Consider the following 25,807-nt stretch of genomic DNA (forward strand, 5'->3'; position numbering starts at 1 on the left):
GGAACAGCTCGTTGTAAGATAAATGGTATCTGACAGACACTCGTTTAGTAATCTCTATGTACCATTGTGGAATAGTTGAATAATTATTGTCAAATACACACGAACCTGTAACTCTTTTATACTGTTTTTGGTATAAAAAAACTTGGAAAATAGACTTCATGGTGCCAAATGTACTGGCGTGGACTGTTGACTGCTGTGTGATGTTCCAGAGTGCAGTGACTTCTGGTTCAGGGACCAGTGTGACAGGGAGTGTAGATGCAAGGACATATATGAAGTGTGTGACAAGAGGACAGGTCAGTGTGACTCTGGATGTGAAGACGGGTGGACGGGACTGGACTGTCATACACGTGAGTACCGTGGTCATTGAGATCACCGCCAACTGTCAGACACATTTACTGTACACGTAGGCTGTGTAGGTTGCAAACTTGAGTGAGGCATGGAGGGAAAATAAATTTTAAAGTATATTTAATATCCGACTGCGATGTCATATTATTTATGTTTAGTATATCCAGTGAATAGTTGTTCTGGAATATGCGTATACACACTAAACATTAAGGACTGTAACTAACAGTACTTAGAAGATTTGCTTCAAGATCAAAGGCGCCGACTGTGCTTTATCAGTACTTTACTGGGGGCGTGTATCCTCCCATTAGTTACACGTATCCTTATTCAAACAACTTTACAAATAAATGCTTATCTAATCTCATTCCTAAATAAGTTTATCGAACAGAATAAACCTTTTAGAAACAAAGAAAAACAGGCAACTGAAAACAGACGGTGGTGGTGAGCAAGATCAGCGACCTCACACAGATGAATGTGAAAGGTTCTGGAAAACATGTTTAAACAAGCAATACAAAATATTGACACGATGTTTGACAAATCTCGTGTCGTCATACTGCTCTTCTAATGAAGTAATTTATAGAGAGCAGAAGGGGGCGAGAAAGGGATGTTGGGGATGCAAAGATCAAGTTCTTGTACAGAAAATGATGTTGGAAGAGGCTAAAACGTACCACCGCGTGACACAGTCTCTCATGAATGGAGTGACGTCCCTGAGCGACTTCTTGATTTACTCAAGTCTTTAATGAGATGCTGGTCGACTCAACTTTGAGATGTACTCACCAGGACAGGTGGAGACTTCGGAATCTATTCCAGTTAGAAGGGGAATGTTTCAGGGGATTCTTTCAGTCCTTTGCTTTTTTTGTCTGTCTTTAAATCCTTTGAGTTTTCTGTTCATTAGGGAGGAGGGTTACCACCCTTGACCTCATCAGCACAGATTCCCAACACCTCTTACTCATCTCCTCTACATGGATGATATCGAGCTCCTTGCCAAAGTAGATACCAGTTTGAAAGAGCATGCCACCTCATCCTGTACTGACTCCACTTTCTTCATATGGGGTGACGACATGCATGAACAGATACATGGATTACCTGTGGGCTCACCACTGTCACCTATCCTCACTGAAATATGTTTGACAGACCTAGAAGAGAAAGCCCTTCTCACATCACCTTTCCAACCTATGTGCTGGTACCGGAAGGTGGACGACACATTTGTTGTGCTGAAACCCAACGATGACCCTCCTGAGCTGCTAGACCGAGAGTCAAATCACCAAGAAGACAGAAATCAACAACCAGATACCATTCCTATACGTCCTTGTATCCCGCTCCGATTCCAACCAACTTCAAGACAACTGCACTGCATACCTGAGAACCTACCCTATACCAAACCAGAAGGGCAAAGAACATATGCTCCACAAATCTTCATGAAAAAATTGACCACCTCAAAGTTGTATATGACAACCTCAACCACTACCCACCCCATTTAGTGAACCGGACTATCACAGCCACCTGCTACCAATCCTCCTCGATCTTAATCTGCTCCCATGAAGATCTCCATCCCATACATCAGTAAACTATAATACCAGATCAGCAGGCTTCTTAAGCAGCAAGCAGGCATAGACAGTTTTTCGACCTCCGCCACCATCAACAACCTCATGCAGGCCAGTGGAAGAAAATACCCACAAGTTATGAAACCCAACCCCGAAGGTGTAAGCTATAAAATGGACTGTAATTGTGGGTACTCATACATAGGCGAAGCATCCAGACCCATCAAAACCAGCATCAAGGAGCGGGAGAGAATCAATTTCAAACAATACCGACCCCAGATTAACAGCGATCAAAGTTTCTTCATCCCCACTGCTTCCAGTGAGCTCAATCTATCAATTCTTCTGTCTCCTCTAGAAACAATCTTGGTATGTGCCTCACAGGCTTCTGTGTATATCCCCGTAATCTATGATCACATTGTTTTTCTTGAAAATACCCCACGCCCTGTGTATCACTGGCTTCCACCGGCTACCATGATTATACTTGTAATCTGCTTTATCTCTTAACCCGTTATCATCACATTTGTATATATACTTGTAAATACTTGCACACACACACACACACACACACACACACACACACACACACACACACACATTTATTTTAGTTTTTGTGCATTCTGGGGAAGATCAGGCCTACACCTATCTCTTCATGAATGCTTCAGAATACCCAGATGCAAGGTAAACTTCGGGCCGAGTATAAATCTCGTTTAAAGAATGTGGAGTTCAGAGCTTATTGCTCGAAACAAAGTCACAACCACCAAAGCTTTTGCTGTATCAGTCCTTTCCAATTCCTTTGGAGTAGCTGACTGTACAAAACGACACCCACAGTCTTGACCGTCTGACCATAAGGATCATGTCTGATGAAAGAGCCCACCGCCCTCGTTCCTTTTTCAATCGTTTATATATGCCTATCATTTCTGGATTTAGGAGTTTCATTAATGTCAAGCCTCTTCATGAAAGATTGTTATTGTGTACTTTTGCACATTTATTTATCGGATGATCCTCTTGTAATCATTATGCATGTGAAGACGCATGAAAACAAGGAACTCCAAATTTATTTTAAGCATGCCAAGTTTGTTGAACACAATCTGAAATTTGAAGTTGATTTTGTTGATGGCGATGTACTTGCTGGACAGTACAGTGATGGGAATAAACCAGATGAAGTCATTCAACAAGTCTGCTCAGACTCGGTCCTTTGTGGAGAAGCTGTCTAAAAAGCCATTACATCGTGTGTACATGCAGTGTGTACAGGACAGCAATCCAGCCGACTCTGTCGTCTGGATGAAGTCGGCTGGTCCCAAATGTGAATCTGTGAGCTTCCCTATTGCTGCTCAGGACCAGTCACTTCCCACTTGCAATCGTCAGAATGTGATTCTTAAAGAAAATATCAATATGAAATGTCGTCCTTGCAATGAATTCACAGAGACTGTCCAACACCTTGTCAGTAAATGCCCTTCCTTGGCACAAACAGCATATCTGAAAAGACATGATGGGATGACTCGCTGATTTTACTACCTTCTTCGCCATGCCTGTAACTTTGACCCCGAGTTCCATCTATGGTACGACCCTGAGCATGTCCAGGGTGACATGGAAAATGATTCTTTCAAACTTCTCTGGAATGGGACCATACACAGCATTAGACGAATTCCAGGCAACAAGTCTGATCTTGTCCTTTCTGATAAAGCTGGGCTGCGTGTAGAGGGGACAAGGTCCCTGGGCTGATAATGAGGCTTACCAGCCTGACTGTGGCAGGGTCACCCGAACCCTCTCTGCTGCATTTACATTCTAATATGTAAAACATAATAATAATATGATTGTCTATATGCGTAGCTCGCCGTTGTTCACGAGCAAGGATTCAATGGATCTAAACTGTATTGCTCTTTGACACGATCTTATCTTATCTTATCTTATCTTATCTTATCTTATCTTATCTTATCTTATCTTCATTGCATGAGTTGTCTTGGGTACTACTCTTCCACCTGCTCATCAGTGTGGAAGGGACTATTAAGACCCGGGGTATCGCTCTAATCTAGCTGTGTAACAATTGACAATTTCAAATTGTCTACCTAATAGCACGGGCAACTATTGGGAGACAACCCGTGTATGACACTGGGAAAGGCCTGAGAAAGGCATGTTAAATTAGCATATTAATCATAGTGAACTTGAGAAAGTATTACATTTGGCACCTTAAAAGAGAAATATAGTTTGTCCTACCACCATGTATAGTGTAAAAAGTGCACTTTTGCCCTGAAATATCATACTTCAAGTACGAGGACACTTAACTGGTTTATCGATACCACACAATACAATACATCGACTACTACTCATGAACGACAGTACATAATGCGATTCATTAGATTACAAATTATACTGATGCATAAGTGTGTGATTAATAACAGCAACTGACTAAAAATCAGGTCTTCTCTCCTTTTTTCGTATGCATTGGCATTGGCTAGTAATATGCTCGCAAAATGGAATAACCTCTGCTATTTTATGGTATAAATTGGATTGCTAATCCGTAATTTGAGCAGAGTAGGTTGATGTACACAGAAATAGTGATTAAAACACGCAGAATGAATTTATACAATAGTTGATGTACACTGATTTGGTAATTTGTTATTTGAAGAGTAGGGCGAAATGTCGGAAATGCCTCTTAATGAAGTTATCTCATCTAAGAGTTCATAACTGACTAGCAGTACTTCAGAAAATGGGTACATACAAACCCCAGTGTATAGGCGACTTGACAAATAAATTTAGTCCTTAACTCAATACCAATTGCAACCATAACTATAAAGGTGAAATACCTAAAATATTTGGAAGCTAGTTTCATACTAAATGCATTTTATTCACGGAAGACAGTTTCGTGTACAAAACCTTTCGTGACTAGGTACTATGAATATGCTTTTGTGACCTTCATCGGATTGACAGGCGATTCACCAACATTCTGCAGAAAGCAAAATGATATCTTTGATATTTCACGCTAACTCCACAGGATAAAATCATAAACCTGTAACCGACGGATCAGAAACGTCAGTATATTTTGATTATCACCTACCTTTTGCACCTGCAATATTTTATCGTCCCTTCACGGACATGCTGGTGTATTTTCACAGAGTGCCAGGACGGAACCTACGGCTTCAACTGTACAGGCAGGTGTGGAAGGTGTCAGGGTGGACAGCCATGTGCCAAAATAGGAGGAGAGTGTGAAACTTGTGCTCGTGGATTCAAACCACCGTTTTGTCAAGGTGAGGAGCTAGGAATAAATTGCACCAATACTGCAGGATAGTATTTACAATATACTTTTAACAATCAGACCACGAACTCAGTTTGTGGTAGTACACCAAATTTCGTCAGAGTGTACTACCTCCATAATGTTAAGTAATTGTCTGTCATGCAGTGTGTGAGGACTACTTCTATGGGGAACAATGCAGTTCTACATGTGGCCATTGCCGTGACAACGCCAACTGCAACAACGTGTCAGGCGAGTGCCCTGATGGATGTGAACAAGGATGGCAAGGGATGACGTGTCACCAAGGTAACCAAATCTTTCACTTTCTCTTAAAGAAAAGTAATTTGCTTCAAACAATGTTGGTACAATATTATGGGGTATTTATAGATGCTTCTGTGCGCTGGTATGCCTACCCCCCACGCATATACAATTTAAAGTTGTTTGTACTATACCTGTTATGGAAACGAGATAGTTTGCATCGTGACAAGTTCCAAATGTCCGGTAGGAAGGTATAACAGCCCATGCTACCTGATGGTATTTGTAGAAGGCATTTCATACATGCAATCTACTTGCATGGTGAGATTTGCTTAGCTGGATCGTCTTGGAGGAGATTTAGATTTAAGACACTAAAACTAAACGTTTTTTGACAGAATGTGATGAAGGCAGATATGGCGACGGGTGTGCTAAGGCTTGTGGTCGGTGTGCAGGGAAGTGCGGCCCTGTTAATGGATCATGTGATCAGGAAGGATGTCGTGATGGATGGACAGGGCAGAGATGTGACGAAGGTAACCTGTAGTAAAGAAAGATGAACAAACTGGAGACGAAGGTAAGCGCAGTTACTAAGGGATATGAGGCAAGTAAGAGTGGTCGGTGAGGATGAATAAGATGGAAACGTTACGTTGGTAAGTGTTAACAAGGGAAGTGAACAGAGATGTGACGAGGGTAAAGGTTGTTAGGAAGGGTGAACAAGGTAGGTAAATGACATGAAGTCACAAGGGGAGAACATGGTGGAGATGTTACGTCGATATGTCAAGGAGAGTGAACAAGGTGAGATGTGACGCTGGTAAGTGTTTTAATGGAGGGTGAACGCGGTGGAGATATGACGTAGGCAAGTGTTATGTCAGGAAGGGTGAACACCGTGGAGATGTGACGTAGGCAAGTGTCATGTCAGGGAGGGTGAACGAGGTGGAGATGTCATGGTGTGCTACTACCATGGGTATTAGATCTGCCGTAAAAATGTATTGGTTCTTGGTGTTGTGGGTATTTTTGTGATGTTTGGGTTTGTTTATTGATTTCGGTGCAGAGATTTGTGTTTCTTTCAGGAATTGTTAGTTTAGGTCTGAAGATACTTAATGGGATCGTGTTTATGTTTAGATTTCTTAGATTGTGTTCAGAAATGAGGTTTGTTATGCATTGCGAGATCGGAGTTAGAAGTGTTACTTTGCGAGAAAGCGCTTGCAGTTTGTGCTATATTTGTATTTGAGATTTGTTTAAGAAGATTGTTTGTGTCGATGCTCAGAAATTTATGATAAACTTGTGTCATCCTAGTTTTAACGGGATTTCGCCAGTTAGTGTGTGTAGTAAGGTTCCTTGTTGTGTGCCTGTGATTCTTTAATTCTTTAAGTTCGTTATTATTTAGTTAGTCGTTTAGAGTGTTTCAGTGAAAGACTACGAAACAGACACCTACAGTCGACCCCTAATGTCTCAAACTCAGTTGAAACAAATTCTCTGTTGTGTCGAACTCATCTCTCGATCCCAATCGATTTCCTTATATTCATCATTATTGCTATGCTGATGGATGAGTCGAACATTCGGATAAGTCGAATTGTTCCTTTGGTATATATGTACATGAGAAACAACAATAGTAATGAAGTCTATGTCTTGTGACGCAAGTAGTTGATGTTGTAGGTCTTTCATTCCCGAATGATGGCATGGTCCTGGATTTTGTTGATGAGCTCAGAAATAGCAGATTTGTTGTTCTTTCAGTATTTTATTGTGGGGTCTGCGGGTTTCAGCAATGTATGTGACCCCAGAATTGCAGAGGGGATTCAGTCGTGAGCTTCTGGTGCCTCTGCGATTGGCGTGCGTGCGGGTTGCGATATACTCGTTTGCAATTCAAATCCCAAATACTGTTGGACCTCGTTTTATGTTCTAACGTGTAACTTTAGGCATGAATTTTCGAAATAGCCTGAGCTATGTCAACTAGAGATGTTTTGTCACGATAGCCACCCGTGATTCTTATTCACAACTTATTTGACGACCAAATCTTGGAATGGCTATGGTTAGATCGACTGAAACACACATGTACTTTTCTGCACCAGACGAGTGCTGATATTCAGTAAACACTCTTTTTGTTAACCTGACCGATCCAGTTCCTTGCTGCAGTGGCACACGATGTCCACAGCATTGATGAGTATCTCCGATAACATGGATTGTTCACTATATACAGATGACGAGACAGGCAAGTATACATTTGGGAGCGTACCCAACATAAGCCAGGCATGTCATTTATTTCATTTTTGACCCGTAAATTCATTTGCTTTTTCAGGTTAGATCTTTTACGTTTTTTACCCTTGACTTGACTGGAAAAAAACAAGTGTGAATGTGTAAATTCAATCTTTTATTTTTCACATGTAGCATGTCCAGACGGTACCTTCGGTAAGGCATGCCGCGAACAGTGTGGACAGTGTCTGGGTGGACAGGTGTGTGACAAGGAGACAGGGGTGTGTCTAGGGTCCTGGTGTGAGAGAGGATGGAAGGGGCTTCAGTGTTTAACAGGTGGGTTGTCACATCACGATTGCACATACAGTTGTAGGTGTGATGTTCAGAACGAGGAACGATCAAGGACTACAGCCCTGTCATTAGATCAGTTAATGAAATCAACACTGCACTGTAATGCGACATCTGTTTAATTGTTCTTGAGCTTTGTTTATACATCGATTCGGTCCGAATTTTCAGAACCCACCAGTTTGTGGTACCTGTGATGAATCAGGGATGATTGATGATTCATAATGTGTATTTTCCTCAGACTGCAACGGAACCGGCTTCTACGGCCACAACTGCAACGAGACATGTGGAATGTGCGTCGAGGAGTTGTGTGACCCTATCACAGGCGAGTGTCCCCGTGGGTGCAGACCCAAATATGTCGGTGCGACGTGTACAATGCCAGGTAAATAGTATTGATTTTTTTCTTTCGCGGAATCAGCTGGTAACAGTGTGTATTTGTTCAAGAGTTGGTTAGTTGGGTTGGATTGGTTGTGTTTAGGCTATAGGGAATGTGCAGATGACTTGTCTGGTTGTTCTAACGGAGTAGGTACGCATTTCCTAGTTGTGCATGGACTATAGAGAATGTGCAGATGACTTGCCTGGCTGTTCTTCTAGACTATGTATGTATTTGTTAGTTGTGTGTAGACTGCGGAGATTGTGCAATTTGTCCGGTTCTTTTTCTAGAGTATGTACGTATGTGTACGTTAGTGGTGTGTAGACCACAGAGGGTGTGATTCGTTTGATTCTTCCTCAAGAGTAATAACGACTGTAAATCTACAGAAAAAGTATTATTTCAGAACCCTCGAACTTAATTGGTCAGGTCGGTGCAGGTGTGGCGTACACGCTTGTTGCTGTCCTTCTCGTGGCGATGATCATTGCGATGTATTTCCTGAGGAGGTAATTGAAATTTTAGTTCACTTCACAAAACAGATGTATCACAACACCTGAATACACAAGACTATGAGCTTACAACACTATGCATGGCTGTGTTGCAAAGATTAACACATTGACCAAAAATGCTAAAGCATATAATCACAGCTTAATATCTGACGAAAATGCCAGTTCACTGTATTGCAAAACATGTCAATTTCTTGTAATACAAAACATGTCAGTTTCCTGTATTACAAAACATGTCAGTTTCCTGTATTACAAAACATGTCAGTTTCCTGTATTACATAACGTGAGTTGTTTGTATTACAAAACACGTCAGTTCACTGCATTGCAAAACATGTCACTTTATTGTATTACAAAACTTCACTTAAGATGTATGCAGATGTGGATATATTTTGTAACTGTTTGCTCGACATTCTACAAGCTGGTGAGTCACAAATGGAATACAACTTTGTACGACCGTCTTAATGCTGTTATAGTGCTGTAGTAAAAGAATGTTACATGGTCTTAAATTTTATCTGTTGCTGTAGGAATAGGTATAGTTTGTAATTGTTTAATTGGCATTCTAAAAGTTGGTGAGTCAAAATTGAAATACAACCTTGTGCGAGAGTCTAAAAGCCATTCATTGCTACTGCAACAGTACAGGAATGTTACAGTCCTTTTGTTCATTTTCTTTATGGATGACAACTTCCTGTTTATTGTTTATAACGGTGTAAGAATAAACAAGAAGTTTTCATCTATAAATGGTACGTTTTGTACTTGAACATGTTGCGGTTCTTTTTGTTGAGTAACGCTAACGATAATGTGATCTGAAAACACTTTGATCACTTTGCACAGACGGAGACAAATGAAGCCGACCGCTGAGGATGCTGCATCTTCTCCCGATGTCGTCATAAATCCAACATATCCAGGTAAGTATAAATACATTTGCAATAAAAGAAAAACAGAAAAACGTTCTGTATTTCAAGAAAGCTCAGTTTCCAAAGAAGGTACCAAAGGTTCCAGGCGTTCCCGTTCCTCCTGTGGTGGCCACTACAACCACATAGGAAGTGTTCACCAAGAATGAAACAAGGGAACGTAAGGTACAATCAAAACTGCATCAGACAACATTTCTGTCACTGATGCGTCAATTTCTGTACATCGTATGTGCACAGTTCATTGTTAGATTTGTGGTGATTGCCCCAGATGCATGAAGATCGGGTTGTCTGTTATTCTTTGTACTGTTTTGCCACAAATCTTTACTTTGATGTAAACACTATTTCCACTATTTCCAATACTGTTTGCTGATTAACCTTCAGAAAGCGATCGCCCTCATTTTTGACACGGGATGGTGGGGTAGCCAAATGGTTAAATCGTCACGCTTACGACCCGGGTTTGATTAGCCATGTGTAAAATGCGTTGAGCCGATTTCTAGTATCCCCGCTGTGCTTTTGCTGGAATATTGCTAAAAGCAACCATGCTCACTAACTTATTTATGACAATGCCTCCGATCCTGGACCGCTGACGACAGTCATATAACAGTACAACCTAGTACACCCCTGATGAATGTGTCCTAAACCCCTGACGATAGTCATGTAACCATACAACCTCGTATAACCCCTGATGAATGTGTCCTGAACCTCTGACGATAGTCATGTAACAGTACAATCCTGTACAACACTGATGAATGTTTCCTAAACCTCTGACGATAGTCACGTAACAGTACAATCCTGTACAACACTGATGAATGTTTCTTAAACCTCTGACGATAGTCATGTAACAGTACAATCCCGTACAACACTGATGAATGTTTCCTAAACCTCTGACGATAGTCATGTAACAGTACAATCCTGTACAACACTGATGAATATGTCCTAAACCTCTGACGATAGTCATGTAACAGTACAATCCCGTACAACACTAATGAATGGCTCCTGAACCTCTGAGAATAGTCATGTAACAGTACAACCTCGTACAATCCTGATGAATGTGTCCGAACTATCAACTGCATGGATCAAACTTTGACTGCATGCTGCCTCTGCTGAAAGGTATAACCAAAATATTTTCTGAACACCTACTATCCTGTAGATCACGGTGATATTCTGTGATTCTTAAGGTGATAGGGGCTTGTCGGAAGAAGGGGATGACGACGGCATTTATGTCAATGTGGAGCTGACCAAAGTGAAGGTAGCTGAGCTTAGAGAATACATTGCCAGGAGAGAGGACAAGTTTGTGTCAGAGTATGGGGTACGTAGAACAGTACCTTTTCTATTCTATTATTTTCTAAGTAAGGTGTCTTTTATATATTTTAGTCGCGTATATTTCCGCTAAAACTAACATTTACTTACTCCAAAATAAATAGTGGTATCTGCAGCATTATTTAGTGATAGTCCCATATCCTGCTGCATCCACTGGACATAATGGATTCGAGTAGTCGAGCATTTCCTTACTGTCAATATGGGTACCTACATGTTGCATCCGGCTATTAGCAGACACTGTCCAAAGTAAGTCTCAAATCTTGATGGAAGTTTAGTTGATGTAATGCACACTTTGACGACCTCGTGTTTTGAGCTACGTATGTACTGGGCCATGCCGTTATTTCATCGTACATCTGTATATGTTCTACATGCTAAAAGCATATTGCCTCGCATTTTCGACAATATTCTGGCCTTTGTTATATATTGGAGTATATACACTCACTTAAGCTTTCTGCTGATGCAATAAATGACTTGTTATGCCTTACGACTTGCCTGAAATCGATAACTGAAACTTCAAGGCGAACAGCACCAAACAAGGAACTCTTGTTGCACCCCGCAGCGCGTTTTGGTGGGGTATTAAAATGCACACCCTCCGTGCGTCCGTGCACATTTGTCTTTTCCGGAACATAACTTTCAAACCGTTCAATGTTTTTTTCACCATACTTGGCACATAGACAGACCTAGTAATGTACTGGTGCCTGTTTTTTCTGGATTTCGGAATAAAACATTTTTTGTTTGTTTCCATGGCGACTGAAAGTTTGACTGAAATTGCTGGTAGTTCTCTTTCCCGGAGCAGAACTCTAAAACTGTTCAGTGTTTCTTCACCAGACCTGCCACTTAGATAGACCTAGACTGACTGACAGATAGACTGAAATTGCTGGTATTAGTAAATTGCGCCCTCTCTACTTTTCTACATACACATCTAAACATTTGCCATTTTTATTGCTTGTAGACATATTAATGAAGGGTATTTTGTCGTTGCTGGGGATATTAATGACTTTGTCTTCTTATATGAAATGTAAATAATTGATCAGTACATCGGAAACTGTGTTGGGCAGTGTTGTGCGTGTTTGCCGAACTGGCCATGGTTTCAATCACATGTTGTCCGTAGAATATTGGTAAAGAGCGTTCCAATGGAACTGTCTGGAATGGAATGGTCTGTGGCCTTCGATTGGAATATTTTTTTCAGCCCGTAGAGGGCGTATGGGTTGATTTAGTGCAATGTTGCGTTAATACATTTTATTATTATAATTATTTTAATTGTTTTTGTTTGATATTCTTATCTAAATATATACTTTTGAGGGGAGTAAAATATATGGTAGCTTCCTGGAGGGCAGCTAGTCAGTATTAGTGACAGAAATGCATTGTTTGCTTTTAGAGAAGTGTGGTGTGATATGGTGCCTTTATTTTTTAAAGAAGTATTTACTATTGATCTGTATTTCCAGAGAGTACCACGAGGTCTGATCCACCCTCACACAGCTGCCACCACCCCGGAACACAAGCCGAAGAACAGATTCAAAGCCATGTATCCCTGTACGAGTCCTGTTTTTAATTTGTTCAACGGCGTACGGTAGATACTGTAAAATGCCACGAAAATATATATTTTGACCTTTCATGGTGAAATAGAACAACAAATCACCCCACCGCCAGTAGCACGTGTATGAAACCCACTGATGCTTTACAATTTAACAGTAATAGTATTATTATAGTAGCACTCTCTTTGTATTGTTTGGGCAGTGAGGTAGTCTAGTGTTTGAAGCGTTTGTTCGTCACGTGGAAAACCCAGGTTCAATTCTCCACATGGGCGCAACGTGTGAACCCATTTCTGGTGTCCCCCTCATTTATATTGCTGGAATATTGCTAAACGCAGCGTAAAATAATGCTTCATATATACACTTTGTAATGATATTTTCCAGATGACCACTCCCGCGTTGTCCTGCAGAAGACGCCAGGGGACAAGCACTCTGACTACATCAACGCCAACTACATCGACGTACGTCTCTCTTATCCTGAACGCATGCGCAGTACATATTGTCGCACGTCTGAAATGTCTCAAGCAATAAGCGTGTGAAGTAGTATCGTCATATAGAAAGTTGTGTTTGGGTTTCAGCAGGATTCATGTACTGTTATAAGTCAGTGTGTCTCTGATAGCCATTTAGAAGTTGGAAGAACATGAAAATGTTAGGCCTTTGTGGATTACTCCCTCATTGTTTGTAACCAGAGCTTGTGTTTGTCCCTCAAACAGATGACTATAACCCGCTCAGTTGACACAATGTTTACTTTATGGGTCATTTTCTCATGTTAATCATTATAAACTAAAACTAAATAGTAACTATGATAAAACCAAAGCTGCTCAATACGACAGTCATTGACAGTCTGTTTTAAAACATAATGATTGCACACTTGTCAACAGACCTACGCGAGGAAGAAGGCCTTTATTGCCACTCAAGGTAAGGTAAAAACACCTGTCATTACTAACTGATTCGCAGTATGACCAGAATATTGTAGATATGTCGTTACTTTGCTAACTGTCGAGGTATCTCACCTTCCTGTCAATTTTGAAACAATGTTCTATTATCAAAGCCCAAAGTTAACTCTGAAATTAAAATGGCGACCCCTGTCTGTTCATTTGCGTCAATACGTTATTCTGTGATATAATAACTACAATGGGACCTTTAGAATGTCTTGTTAGGAGTTGTTATGTCAGCATCGACACTAACATTGTTACGTATGTTCACAAGGTCCTATGCCCAGGACTGTGGGCGACTTCTGGAGGATGGTCTGGCAGGAAGAGACCGACATCATCGTCATGCTCACCAGACTCAAGGAGGGAATAAAGGTGATGCTGCACCTCAAACATCCATATATCTCTTTCTTCTTATCTTTAGAATTTTACTAATTGATTATATATAATTATACTAATTAATTTACATATGTATACACGCACACGCACACACACACACGCACACAGACACACACACACTCATACGCAGATACACATACATACATGCATACATACATACATACACACACACACACGCATGCATGCATGCATACGTACGTACATACATACATACATACATACATACATACATACATACACACACAAACATACATACATACGCACACACGCACGCACGCACACACACACACAGACATACATGCATACATACATACATACATACATACATACATACATACATACATACATACATACATACATACATACATACATACATACATATGTGTTACCTGTTTTCAGAACATGAACATCGTAGTGGATTTATAACAAAAATACAGGAACAGTATATCTCTTTCTTCTCATCTTTATAAGAAACATCTTTGTACCATCATAACAAAACAATGTGGCAGGAAATACTGATGACCAGGTCTTCTTTTTTCATCATGCAATGGTGGATGTGTGTCCCTCGAAACACAGCATGAGACATACTAGGGTCACGACTGAGAATGTTTGTATGCTGCTTTGAATAAATGTTGTGAATATCAGTGAATATGTGTATGTTGTGAATATCGATCGATGTTTCTGTATGTTCAGGTGAAGTGCGAGAAGTACTGGCCCGAGGAGAAGACCCCTCTGAAACTTGGAGACATGACCATCACAAACGATGGGGTCACCGAGAGACCTGACTACTGCATCACACAGATTACCATACAGCATAAGAAGGTTCACATATAACAACTGGTTTTTGTATACTGTTCATATTGACTAGAGGATACTCAGGCCAGGATATCTGACCCCACTGAGTATCAATTTCATGCATTACCTCAACCCATGTAGATCAGGTCCTTGTACCACATGCATGACGGGAATATGTATCAACCAAAACATTAACCTCACCTGTGTTCATCTGATTCTTGGAACCCATGTGTGATCTGTCTGGTTCATCTTATACATTACCCCACTACTACAGATCAGGTCCTTGTACCTCATGTGTGACCTGGCTGTGTATAATCCTATACATTAACCCCGACCTGTAGATCAGGTCCTTGTACCTCCTGTGTGACCTGGCTGTGTATAATCTTATACATTATCCCCGACCTGTAGATCATGTCCTTGCACCTCCTGTGTGACCTGGCTGTGTATAATCTTATACATTAACCCCGACCTGTAGATCAGGTCCTTGTACCACATGCATGACGGGAATATGTATCAACCAAAACATTAACCTCACCTGTGTTCATCTGATTCTTGGAACCCATGTGTGATCTGTCTGGTTCATCTTATACATTACCCCACTACTACAGATCAGGTCCTTGTACCTCATGTGTGACCTGGCTGTGTATAATCCTATACATTAACCCCGACCTGTAGATCAGGTCCTTGTACCTCCTGTGTGACCTGGCTGTGTATAATCTTATACATTATCCCCGACCTGTAGATCATGTCCTTGCACCTCCTGTGTGACCTGGCTGTGTATAATCTTATACATTAACCCCGACCTGTAGATCAGGTCCTTGTACCTCCTGTGTGACCTGGCTGTGTATAATCTTATACATTAACCCCGACCTGTAGATCAGGTCCTTGCACCTCCTGTGTGACCTGGCTGTGTATAATCTTATACATTAACCCTGACCCGTAGATCAGGTCCTTGTACCTCATATGTGACCTGACTGTGTATAATCTTGTACATTAACCCTGACCTGTAGATCAGGTCCTTGCACCTCCTGTGTGACCTGGCTGTGTATCATCTCTCACATTACATTACATGAACCCTGACCTGTAGATCAGGCCCTTGTACTTCATGCGTAACGGGATTGTGCATCATCTTATGCATTACCCCCTCCCCTTTAGACCTGCACGTAACATTCATACATATAGGAGTTCAGTATCTATTCAAGGGGACATATTATCTGAATAGGAAGCGTACTTTCTCTTACAGCTGAACGAACGCCGTCAAGTGATGCACCTGCACTATGTCACATGGCCTGATCATGACGTTCCGTCATGCCCTCCGCTTGTCCGGTTCTGGAAGGTGTTCCGGTCCATGGTGTCGGACAGCAAGGCTCCCGTCGTCGTCCACTGCAGGTTGACAAATTCACCCTCCTCATCTTCTCAGCGTGATCTGTAAAAACTGGATTAAACCCACCTGAGATCAGGGATGATTTGAATGCATGTAGGGTATTTCACTCCACAGACACTCGGGTGACAAATTCCAGAGTTGACTATCTGTAATCATGATTTCTTTAATAATCATTCATGATCACTCTGTTTTACGCCAAGATGAAATGGGTCACTTCAACTGGAATGTTGAAAACAATAATATATTATTGCGACGGTTTATTGCGTTCATCCTTAACTACTGCAGTAGGGCTGATGCATTTTTTTAGCAAAGGGTGTGCACAGTTCATTTTCACCCGATTTCAGGAGAGTTTCAATGGTCATTAAATAAACTTTAAGACAAAAGGGTGCACATCCCTGTAGATAACAACTTATCCAATTCTACTGAGATGTGTGTGTCATGAAAACCGTTGTAATGCTCCGAAGTGACTTCGATTATTTAAAACTTCTAACCATAGTTTAGTAATGCACAGCCCTGACTATCTTAATGGCACTCAGGTGAGGTACATTACTATAATAGGCTAAATACAAAAAGTGAAATGTTTCTCGGGCATCGGCGCGTCACTTTTATTTGTGCGCTTAACAACTTTTAGTGCCACATTAAAAAAATTCAGATCATCAGTGCAGATCATTCATTGTGTCCACTTTAAGAATTAACGTCTGTAAGAACGAGTGTGGCTGAATCTAAACTTATTAACGCGTGTTAAACGTTCCAAGCTGTACTTCTGAGAGAAAAAATATAAATGTGTTCCTCCCTCGTCACTTGCCTTTTTTATAAACAACATACCTTGAAACAAATGTGCAGGAGAAACATTAAGTATTTTTTATGCAGCCTTATATCCATTCTGGCTCGGAAATGTGCATATTTTCAGTGCTGGAGTTGGGAGAACCGGGACGTTCATTGCTCTGGAGGCCCTGATGGAGCGAGCTCGACGTGAAGGAGTGGTGGACGTTCATGAATTCGTCCTCAAGATGAGGGCAGACCGGGTCAGCATGGTGCAAACAAAGGTCAGAGAGCAACCATGGTGTCTCCAGTTATTGCTGATAGTCAGTGAAAAAATGAATTCAGAATATTAACAAAATAAGATTGCCCATGGCCACATGTGCATCAGTTGTCAAGGGGCGTAAGTAACATTCTCCATGGTCATCATGGTTGATTCACCAAAGACGTGTCTCCTCGACACCTATTCTGAACATAGCACTTCTATATAGCCTCACTTTTCCCAAATATATCAATCATGTACTACACTACGGCTGAATGTCGATTTCTACTTCCAGGAGCAGTACCTGTTTCTCCACCAGGTGGTGCTGGAGGCACTGTACAGCGACATGACGCACATGACGCCCACCATGTTTGACAGCCGATTCTGCACCGATAACCTTGCTTCGGCATCAGAGGAAGCCATCTTGAAAAAAGAATGGGAGGTGACGTATTTACCTTTAAGCTATACCCAAATTTGCAATCCATCCTACCGTGGGAAGTTCTGGCTTGCAAAGAGACTTCCCTTTACCTCAGTGAATGGCTTTTTAAAACAGTGGCCATTTCGGCTGTAAAAAACATGTTTTGAAATTTTGTGTGTGACACCTGGTTTAACATTTTACAGCCCTGTGATTTCCTTAAAATCTGATAACCAAGTTTGAATGGTTATAATTATAAATCCGTGTCTGAGTAATGGAATATCAAGACAAATAATATATAATACTGTTTGTCCTTTCGATAACAGATATTAATATACGTTAGCATGCTTACATTTTTTCAGAAACTCGTTGAACTGAAGGAACAACTGAATGCCTCTGAAACAGAGGGAGCTCTTCTGTCAGAAAACTCGCGGAAAAACCGTAGCAAGGTCATTCTGCCAGGTACCATGTCTCCCACTACAAGTGTGTATCATGTCGTGTTTTAAACATTGATACCATCCATCTGAGATGCCAAATGTTGAACATGCTATGGCTGAGTTGTTGGGGGTTTATTGTTTGGTTTGGTTTGGTTTGGTTTGGGTATTCCATGGGTTTAGGAAGTTTCAGGTGTGCATTTCTAAGTGATGTTATGTTATGAGTTTTCCATCGTCCACCCGTGCCTAAGCACTGAACCCGAAACATGTTCTTTGAAAGAAGCGTGCATGTGATCGCTCTTCACAAGGCAAAGGGATTATGACTGAAGGCGGTCTTGGATGAGTTGATAGTATACAGGAGGTATGAAAATAACCTTGGAATTTCCTTCGGGTTTGGACTCTGATTCTGTGGATAATGTGGTCGGCATTTTCTCGAATGTTGTCCGATAGGGATGATGTGGAGTCAGATTTACAAACTGAAATTTGGTAGTCTCTGTGGTCTTGACGTTTCGTCTTCATAAACCAGCCCACAAGTCCATGTGGGGTGGTAGACTGTTCCCGTGGCTGTTGTTCCTGCTTGGCTGGTATTTGCAGTTGCTTCTATATTGCATATAGGAAGTTGTTGTTCCTCAAGAACGTTACATCCATGTTTGCCTGTTTTCTTCAAGAGTCTCTAGACTTTGTGGCTAACAATTTCGTAGTTCCAAAACTTATTTGGCTTCTGATTTTCAATAACCTTGATATATGTTAAGGTCGTCTTTCAGATATATATACCTGATTGCTTTCAATGGCAAGACTACTGCTAACTGACTTTGATAAACTTTGGACGCAGATTATTATATTAGATTTTTTTATCGTCGCCACCGAACGCAAGCGAGACACCCAGACAAGACAAGTTGTTTCCACTTTGGTTGAGTAAATTCATTATCAATCATAAAACTTTGAAAGTTTAAATTTCCTTTTACGTTTTCAAATGTGATAACTGTTTCAGCTGATACACACAGGCCGATTTTAACTCTGCCAGTTGCTGAAAGTAACGATTATATCAACGCAGTATTTGTGCCTGTAAGTACCATTCTCTAGAGAATGATTCTGTTGAAACCTGTAGATTCAGTTGGTATCTTATATATTATTGTAAGGATGTGGATGAATTTGAATGATATCCTTAAGATGAGGCAATGTATTTACATGTAATATCAAATCTCATAAAATGTCAAAATTAAATTTTAAACTGTTTTGAAATAACCGATAAAATGATAAAAATGTATTGTTCAGCATCGAAGTAATTAAGATGCTAAGTTGTGACACATACTTTGAAGTTTCCGTTCTCGACCAGACAGGATGATATCTCCCTAATTCCCCGCTTTATGTGACTCACTTTATTTCACAAAGTCTTTCATACTGACTTCTGATAGTATCGGAGGTCCCAGTGTCTCTTTACGTTCACATTTGTGCCCAGCTTTAAAAGTGCTCCCATGTATGCATGAACGTCTTCCTTCTCTTACTAGTCCCCGTAATTTTCATCGACAACACGCTGCGATTAGTTGCAAAACTGCTGACGCGGCGTTCAGAAGTATTCACTCACTCACTCACTAATGCTCAGAGGCTCCTCACTCCATCAATGAAACCTAACGTGTATCTAGGTATCGCTTCTGCAGCACTTTCCCCCAAATATTTGAACATCTCCTTTCTCCAACACGTATTTCAGCATCTCCACACTCCAACATGCATTTCAATATCTCCTTATGTCATCACGTTTTTCAGTGTCTCCTTATTCCACGACACATTCAAACGTCTTCTCACCCCAACACACATCCCAATGTCTCCTTACTCCAAGACACATCTCAACGTCTTCTCACCCCAACACACATCCCAATGTCTCCTTACTCCAAGACACATCTCAACGTCTTCTCACCCCAACACACATCCCAATGTCTCCTTACTCCGAGACACATCTCAACGTCTTCTCACCCCAACACAGATCCCAATGTCTCATTACCACAACACACATTTTAACGTCTCTTTACCCCAACAGAACAGACATTTCATCCTATTCTAACGTCTCTGGACTGTCTGTATCTAGACGGAGACCCGCCAGAAAAGTTTACTGGCTACACAGCTGCCTCTGCCGTGGACTGTGGTGGACTTCTGGAGGATGGTGTTTGACCACAAAGTCCAGACCGTCGTGTCTCTCGTCTCAGAGGAATGCTCATCACAGGTAATCAGGTCATTGTCTCCCGAGGCTGTATGGATGCCTCTTAGCTAATTTAACCATTACGTTCGTGAGACAAAATAACATTACTTTCTCGCTTTGATTCAAGATTTATCTCTATACGTTACTTGTGCCGCTGTGCCTTCCGTACATAAAGCTTTTCTGTAGCGGACACGGGTAATCATCGTCAAAGAGTGTGATTGAGAGCTCGGGACAATGTCCGTGCGTCTCTACACTAACTACTCCCACCACACCCCCAACTCACCCACACCCCGGCTGCTCGTGTTAATACAAGTTCATGTTGATACAGTATTCTGTTTTATCTATGACGAATCATACATAGACAGATGCAGGGGTTAGAATGAAACTATTGCGTTCTCACTGCGCAGTGAATATGCCACAGTTTCATTTGAAGGCAAATTGCTATTTACGTTAATTTGATGGAATGTCAACTAGGAATCAGCAATGGCGATAAATATCACAAGTACAGGCATACCAGACTGACCCTACATTCTCCAATAAACTATTCTGGCATGTAAATCTTTATCAACATTTTGTAAAAGAATACATTAACACTTGTTATGTACCTAATGACAGGTTGATGAAGCCCTGTTTTGGCCGAAGACAAATAAGGTTTTGGAGTGTGGACCCTTTCGTGTCGAGAAGTCGGAACCAAAGAACAAGGCTATAACACTGAAAGTCTCGTTAAAGGTACGCAGTTTATCTCTAGGGTATTAGTGTTGTGGTGACAAAGTGGAAACTTAGGAATCAAATAGGCGCACATGCATGTGATTGTAACATCCCCACTGTCACGTTGCTTTTTGACTCTTTTCCTCACAGATGCCGATCCCGTTGCTGAGATACGAGGGGATGTCAATACGTTTTGAGCCTTGCATAGAAAAACACAAAATATTGGTATGAACCACATTTATTTTTCAACATAGTCCCCTTGTGAGGCAAGACACTTGTTCCATCTTTTCTGCCAGTCGCTGATGCCATCTCTGTAGAAAGCGCCATTTTGGTCCTCAAACCAAGCCTCCGTAGCAGCAATAAGCTCATTATCATCCTGAAATCTACGACCAAGCAAGTGTTTCTTGAGATTTGGGAACAGATGGTAATCACTCTGGAGAGTAGGGGGAATGCAGCAAGATTTCGTACCCGCATTCCTGGACAGCAGCGGCTGCAACGCGAGAAGTGTGCGTGTACGGGAGTATTGTCTTGATGTAGAAGAATACCACGTCTGATCTTGCCCCGGCGCTTCTCCTTGATTGACTGTCGCACTTGCCTCAACAAGTTAGCGTAATATTCCCCATTCATTGTTCTTCCTTTTGGTAAGTAATCTATGTGGAAGACGCCTTTGCTATCCCAGAAGACCGTCGCCATTACCTTCTGCGCTGGAGGCTTTGAACTTTTTGGTCCTGGGAGAAGTGACATGTTTCCATTCCATGGATTCGTGTTTGCTCTCAGGATCATAGTGGTGGATCCAGGTTTCATCACAGGTTACTAGCCTAAAATCTTCTATATTCTTGTTGTATCTGGTTAGCATGGAGTTGCTTATGGTGACCCTTGTTTGCTTCATTTCATCTGTAAGCATTCTTGGCACCCATCTTGCGCACACCTTAGACATGACGAGATGTTCATGAAGAATTGTCTCGATGGATCCGTGTGAAATGCCTGTGGTCTCCTCTAACTCGTGGAGTGTGATTCGACGATTATCCAGCACAAGTCTATGCACTCTGTCAATGTTTTCCTGACTAGTGCTTGTTGTTGGGCGACCTGGACGGGGGTCATCTTCAAGACTCTCTCCACCATGCTTATAAATTCATTGACCCATCGTTTGATGGTAGCAGATGAAGGGGAAGACTTACTATAAACTGCTGAAAGCCTTTCTTCAATGTTCTTCGGCGAGTTTCCTTCAAGAACGAAAAACTTAATTACTGCTCTATACTCAATTTTATTCATTTTCACTGCCGTGAGGGGAGTCTCTTTCTGTCAATGTGAGCTGTTCAATAATTTCTGAGAGTAGGATACCAAAACTTACATATCACATCAGCAACACCCCAAGGTTCAATGTCGTACCATAGGCTGTGACACCTGGGTATGAAAAATGCTCAAGGCTCAAAACTTATTGACATCCCCTCGTATCATTTTCTTTGGTATCCAGAAACTCTTTCTGGATCAGAACTCAAGTCAAACCACTAACCTGATCTGAACTGTACAACGTACATTTCACAATGTTATACACCTTGTTCCCACAGGACACTGATGAGAGCACCAAAAGGGAAGTCATGCTGATGTTTGTCAGTGACTGGGAGGAGGGTGTGGATACGCCTACAAACACGTCACAGTTCCTGTGTCTCATCAACGACCTCGACGCCAGAATCGTATCCGACAACATCGCTGTCATGTGCATGTAGGTTCCTTCCCTCACCATCAAATAAGTCCAAACTTTGGTTTAAATTGACAAGTAATATTGTATGCAGGAACGGGCGGGAGTGGGAGGGGGGGCACGTTTTGTTATTGAGGCGTAGCTTGTATTTAATGTCACTGAAGGTTAATGAGTTGAAGATGAACGCACTGGCTGTTGATGTTGCCTTCTGTTCCAGGGATGGTGCTAGCAAGTGTGGACTGCTGTGTGCTGTGCTGAATATTATCCAACGGCTGAAGCAAGACCAGGAGATAGACGTTTATCTGACAGTCAGGTTGCTGCAGACAGTCAGACCAAGCTTCGTGACTTCCTTTGTAAGTATTAGATTGACAGATTGACAGATTGACAGATTGACGGGCATACGTCGCATGAGTCAGTAATGTGGTTCTAACGTCCCTCAGGACAGTATTACTGTTAAATGACTTCCTTTGTAAATACACGATAGGGAGACTGATGCAGACTGACAGACTCAGCTCCCTGAATTTCATTGTTAGTACTTTACAGTCAGATTGTTGGATTCAGGGATAGCTTCCCGACTTCCGGTGCTTGTACTTGACAGACAAATTGTTGCAATCACACCCATCTTCCTGACCTCCGGTGTTAGTACTTGCCAGTCAGATTGTTGCAATCACACCCATCTTCCTGACTTGTGATGTAAATACTTGACATTCAGATTGTTGCAATCAGACCCATCTTCCTGACTTGTGATGTAAATACTTGACAGTCAGATTGTTGCAATCAGACCCATCTTCCTGACTTGTGATGTAAATACTTGACAGTCAGATTGTTGCAATCAGACCCATCTTCCTGACTTGTGATGTAAATACTTGACAGTCAGATTGTTGCAATCACACCCATCTTCCTGACTTCTGATGTAACTACTTGACAATCAGATTGTTCAATCATAATCACACCCAGAATCCTGACATCTGCATTCTTTCCCAGCTTCCTGACATGAATATATCTGCTACTCAGATATAAAGAAGGAACATGAAGCTAATATCTGTTCGTCCCTCTGTGTACAGGTCCAGTACCAGTTCTGCTACAGGATGATTAAAGAATACCAGAAGACTAACAACACTGTCTACGAGAACTTCCGTGGTTAGGCTTTCGTCAACACTGGTCGAGCAACCGAATTACAAAACAGATAGTTACCGTAATATATACAAAACAGTTTTAAATACAACATGTTTCTTTGTACACAGCATTCCCTTGTCTTGCATACATGCTCAAAGCATAACTGCTTCTCATTCCAATATGTTTTTCATCTAATTAACACTTACCTCTACTTTTTAAAAAGTCTTCTCAATCTTTTGTTGGGTTTATTCTCATACCATATGAAGTAAGGACACCTTGTGTCACCATGAGCTTGATCATTAAAGTGTATGCAAACGCTTGAACCTGTTGACAACTTAGTGAAGCCCAAATATCCCCATGCCAGCATTCTTTGTGGTGACGGATTTTGGCATGATTGCATACATGTAAATATGTGGGTCAAAAAGCTAACAATTGTGTGTTACCTTATACCATGACTACATAAAGTTTCCTACGTGAAAGCATCCTGCTGTAAATTGACATGAAAGAACAACTCATGCAGACAAGCCATGATGAACAGAATTCTATCAAGAATATCGCAGACATATACATGTATGTGTGTGTGCGTGTGTGCGCGCGCGCGTGTGTGCGTGTGCGTGTGCGTGTGTGTGGTAAATATGGCTTACACGGAGTTGTCCCCCTTCAATCGATTTGCTTTCTCTCCCCTCTATTTCTTTGCGTTGGCGGATCCTCCCCCCATCTCTTTCAAAATTCCTGTATGAGATAAAGAATTACTACCACGAAGTAACACGTGAGTTCAGCATTCGCAGTCGGGTACATTGAAATGTTACTGCACTGTAAGCAGGAAAATGCCATTCAGAAAACGACATATATGTGTGAGGTAAGATAATAGAAGTTATCCACTGGTCACGGTGGGGACATGGGCCCCGGAGGACCAGTGAACAACGCATTTATTTTACCAAGCACCTCAGAGTTACTTTTTAATTGAATTGTTTTGAAGAACCAATACAAATACTTTTGTAACCACCGGTAGAATTTGCAGACATCAAGAAAAACAAATTTAGAGTTATCTTCGTTCCATCGATTTTGCATTCGCAAAACATTGGTAATTTCCATACATCACACGTGATTCAATGCTATTCGAGATACAAATTGCTACCATAGAGTTCCAAATGAGTTCGCCATTCCCAACGGGGTACATAAAAATGGTACTGGTTTGTAAGCGGGATATATTGAAAATAATACGAGCGTTCAGCCAATAAAAACGACATTTATGTGAGTAATTTTGTAGCACCATGCATCGTGAGAGGTACACAGAAGCACTTCTGCTGAGCAAGAATTCATGAGGTTTCTGTTTCATGGAGTTGATGTAATCAAACATTGTTGTTGGCTCAGATCCTGACATCCCGGAGTTGATGGTGATAGCTCATCCACCATGTTGCCAGGATAAATTTGTCAAATGCATGAACATATTCTGTTATCATTTTCAAAACCGTTTTCATAACTGTACATACAGCAGCTGCTTAGAAATTCAGCCAATGTGTTCAGGCGAAGCCCTATTCCTTGGATGTCTTATGTCGCCAGTGCCCAGCATTGTCAGTTTTTTTCAACAAAGCTAAGAGTTTCAAATGTGTTTAAATCAGTAATTAATGAAATATATTTGATCCTTATAGCTCCGGTGTTCCGTACAAGCGCAACATGTCATCGTGTTCTTAAGAAACGTATTTAGGCATCCAGAGGGTTATATATGAAATTATTTATGTATTTTTAAAAATTATTTATTATTATTATTATTGCTTCTTCGTATATATACAAGTCTCTCGACTTGTTCTCTTATTTTTCTTCAAATAAAAATAACTTTACCGTTTGTACTTGGTTGTCTTATATTTGTATGGCCGCAGAAAAAGCGCCTGTCAAACATGCTCTGTTTGAACATCCTTCCTGCCATTCCACCGTTGTATGTTTGTAATAGCTGGGGCACGGTGGGCGAACTATCTAAGGCCCCAGGTGCTTGAGATGATCCACCGAGCTTGAGGCACCGGAATAGAGCAGCCCACCTGTGATCAGGTGTGGAAACCTTGGAGTCAGCTATTCGTGCACACCCTTCCAGTGTTGTCACATCCCCTAGTATGCAGTACACAACCCTGTGCGAATCACATGACGACTTGCAAACACATATATATAGTTGCGAGT

The 25,807-nt window shown here is 41.3% G+C and overlaps 1 protein-coding gene across 1 annotated transcript in view; it reads left to right on the plus strand.

Moving 5' to 3' along the window:
* Positions 1 to 25,481, plus strand: part of LOC137296249 (multiple epidermal growth factor-like domains protein 6) — a 289,784-nt gene extending 264,303 nt beyond the window's left edge. Inside the window, exons 25-48 of the mRNA XM_067827995.1 lie at positions 210 to 347; positions 4,997 to 5,128; positions 5,281 to 5,418; positions 5,763 to 5,897; positions 7,750 to 7,890; positions 8,141 to 8,281; positions 8,676 to 8,775; positions 9,607 to 9,680; positions 10,865 to 10,995; positions 12,452 to 12,539; positions 12,923 to 12,999; positions 13,420 to 13,456; positions 13,748 to 13,845; positions 14,563 to 14,691; positions 15,908 to 16,053; positions 16,959 to 17,094; positions 17,365 to 17,511; positions 17,847 to 17,946; positions 18,910 to 18,983; positions 20,002 to 20,136; positions 20,728 to 20,841; positions 22,389 to 22,543; positions 22,737 to 22,872; positions 23,584 to 25,481. Coding sequence (XP_067684096.1) covers positions 210 to 347; positions 4,997 to 5,128; positions 5,281 to 5,418; positions 5,763 to 5,897; positions 7,750 to 7,890; positions 8,141 to 8,281; positions 8,676 to 8,775; positions 9,607 to 9,680; positions 10,865 to 10,995; positions 12,452 to 12,539; positions 12,923 to 12,999; positions 13,420 to 13,456; positions 13,748 to 13,845; positions 14,563 to 14,691; positions 15,908 to 16,053; positions 16,959 to 17,094; positions 17,365 to 17,511; positions 17,847 to 17,946; positions 18,910 to 18,983; positions 20,002 to 20,136; positions 20,728 to 20,841; positions 22,389 to 22,543; positions 22,737 to 22,872; positions 23,584 to 23,664 — 2,783 coding nt within the window. The 3' untranslated portion in view covers positions 23,665 to 25,481. The remainder of the gene's footprint in view (positions 1 to 209; positions 348 to 4,996; positions 5,129 to 5,280; positions 5,419 to 5,762; positions 5,898 to 7,749; positions 7,891 to 8,140; positions 8,282 to 8,675; positions 8,776 to 9,606; positions 9,681 to 10,864; positions 10,996 to 12,451; positions 12,540 to 12,922; positions 13,000 to 13,419; positions 13,457 to 13,747; positions 13,846 to 14,562; positions 14,692 to 15,907; positions 16,054 to 16,958; positions 17,095 to 17,364; positions 17,512 to 17,846; positions 17,947 to 18,909; positions 18,984 to 20,001; positions 20,137 to 20,727; positions 20,842 to 22,388; positions 22,544 to 22,736; positions 22,873 to 23,583) is intronic.
* The last annotated feature ends 326 nt before the right edge of the window (positions 25,482 to 25,807 follow it).

Source organism: Haliotis asinina, chromosome 9, assembly GCF_037392515.1.
Source record: "Haliotis asinina isolate JCU_RB_2024 chromosome 9, JCU_Hal_asi_v2, whole genome shotgun sequence".
NCBI lineage: Eukaryota > Metazoa > Mollusca > Gastropoda > Lepetellida > Haliotidae > Haliotis > Haliotis asinina.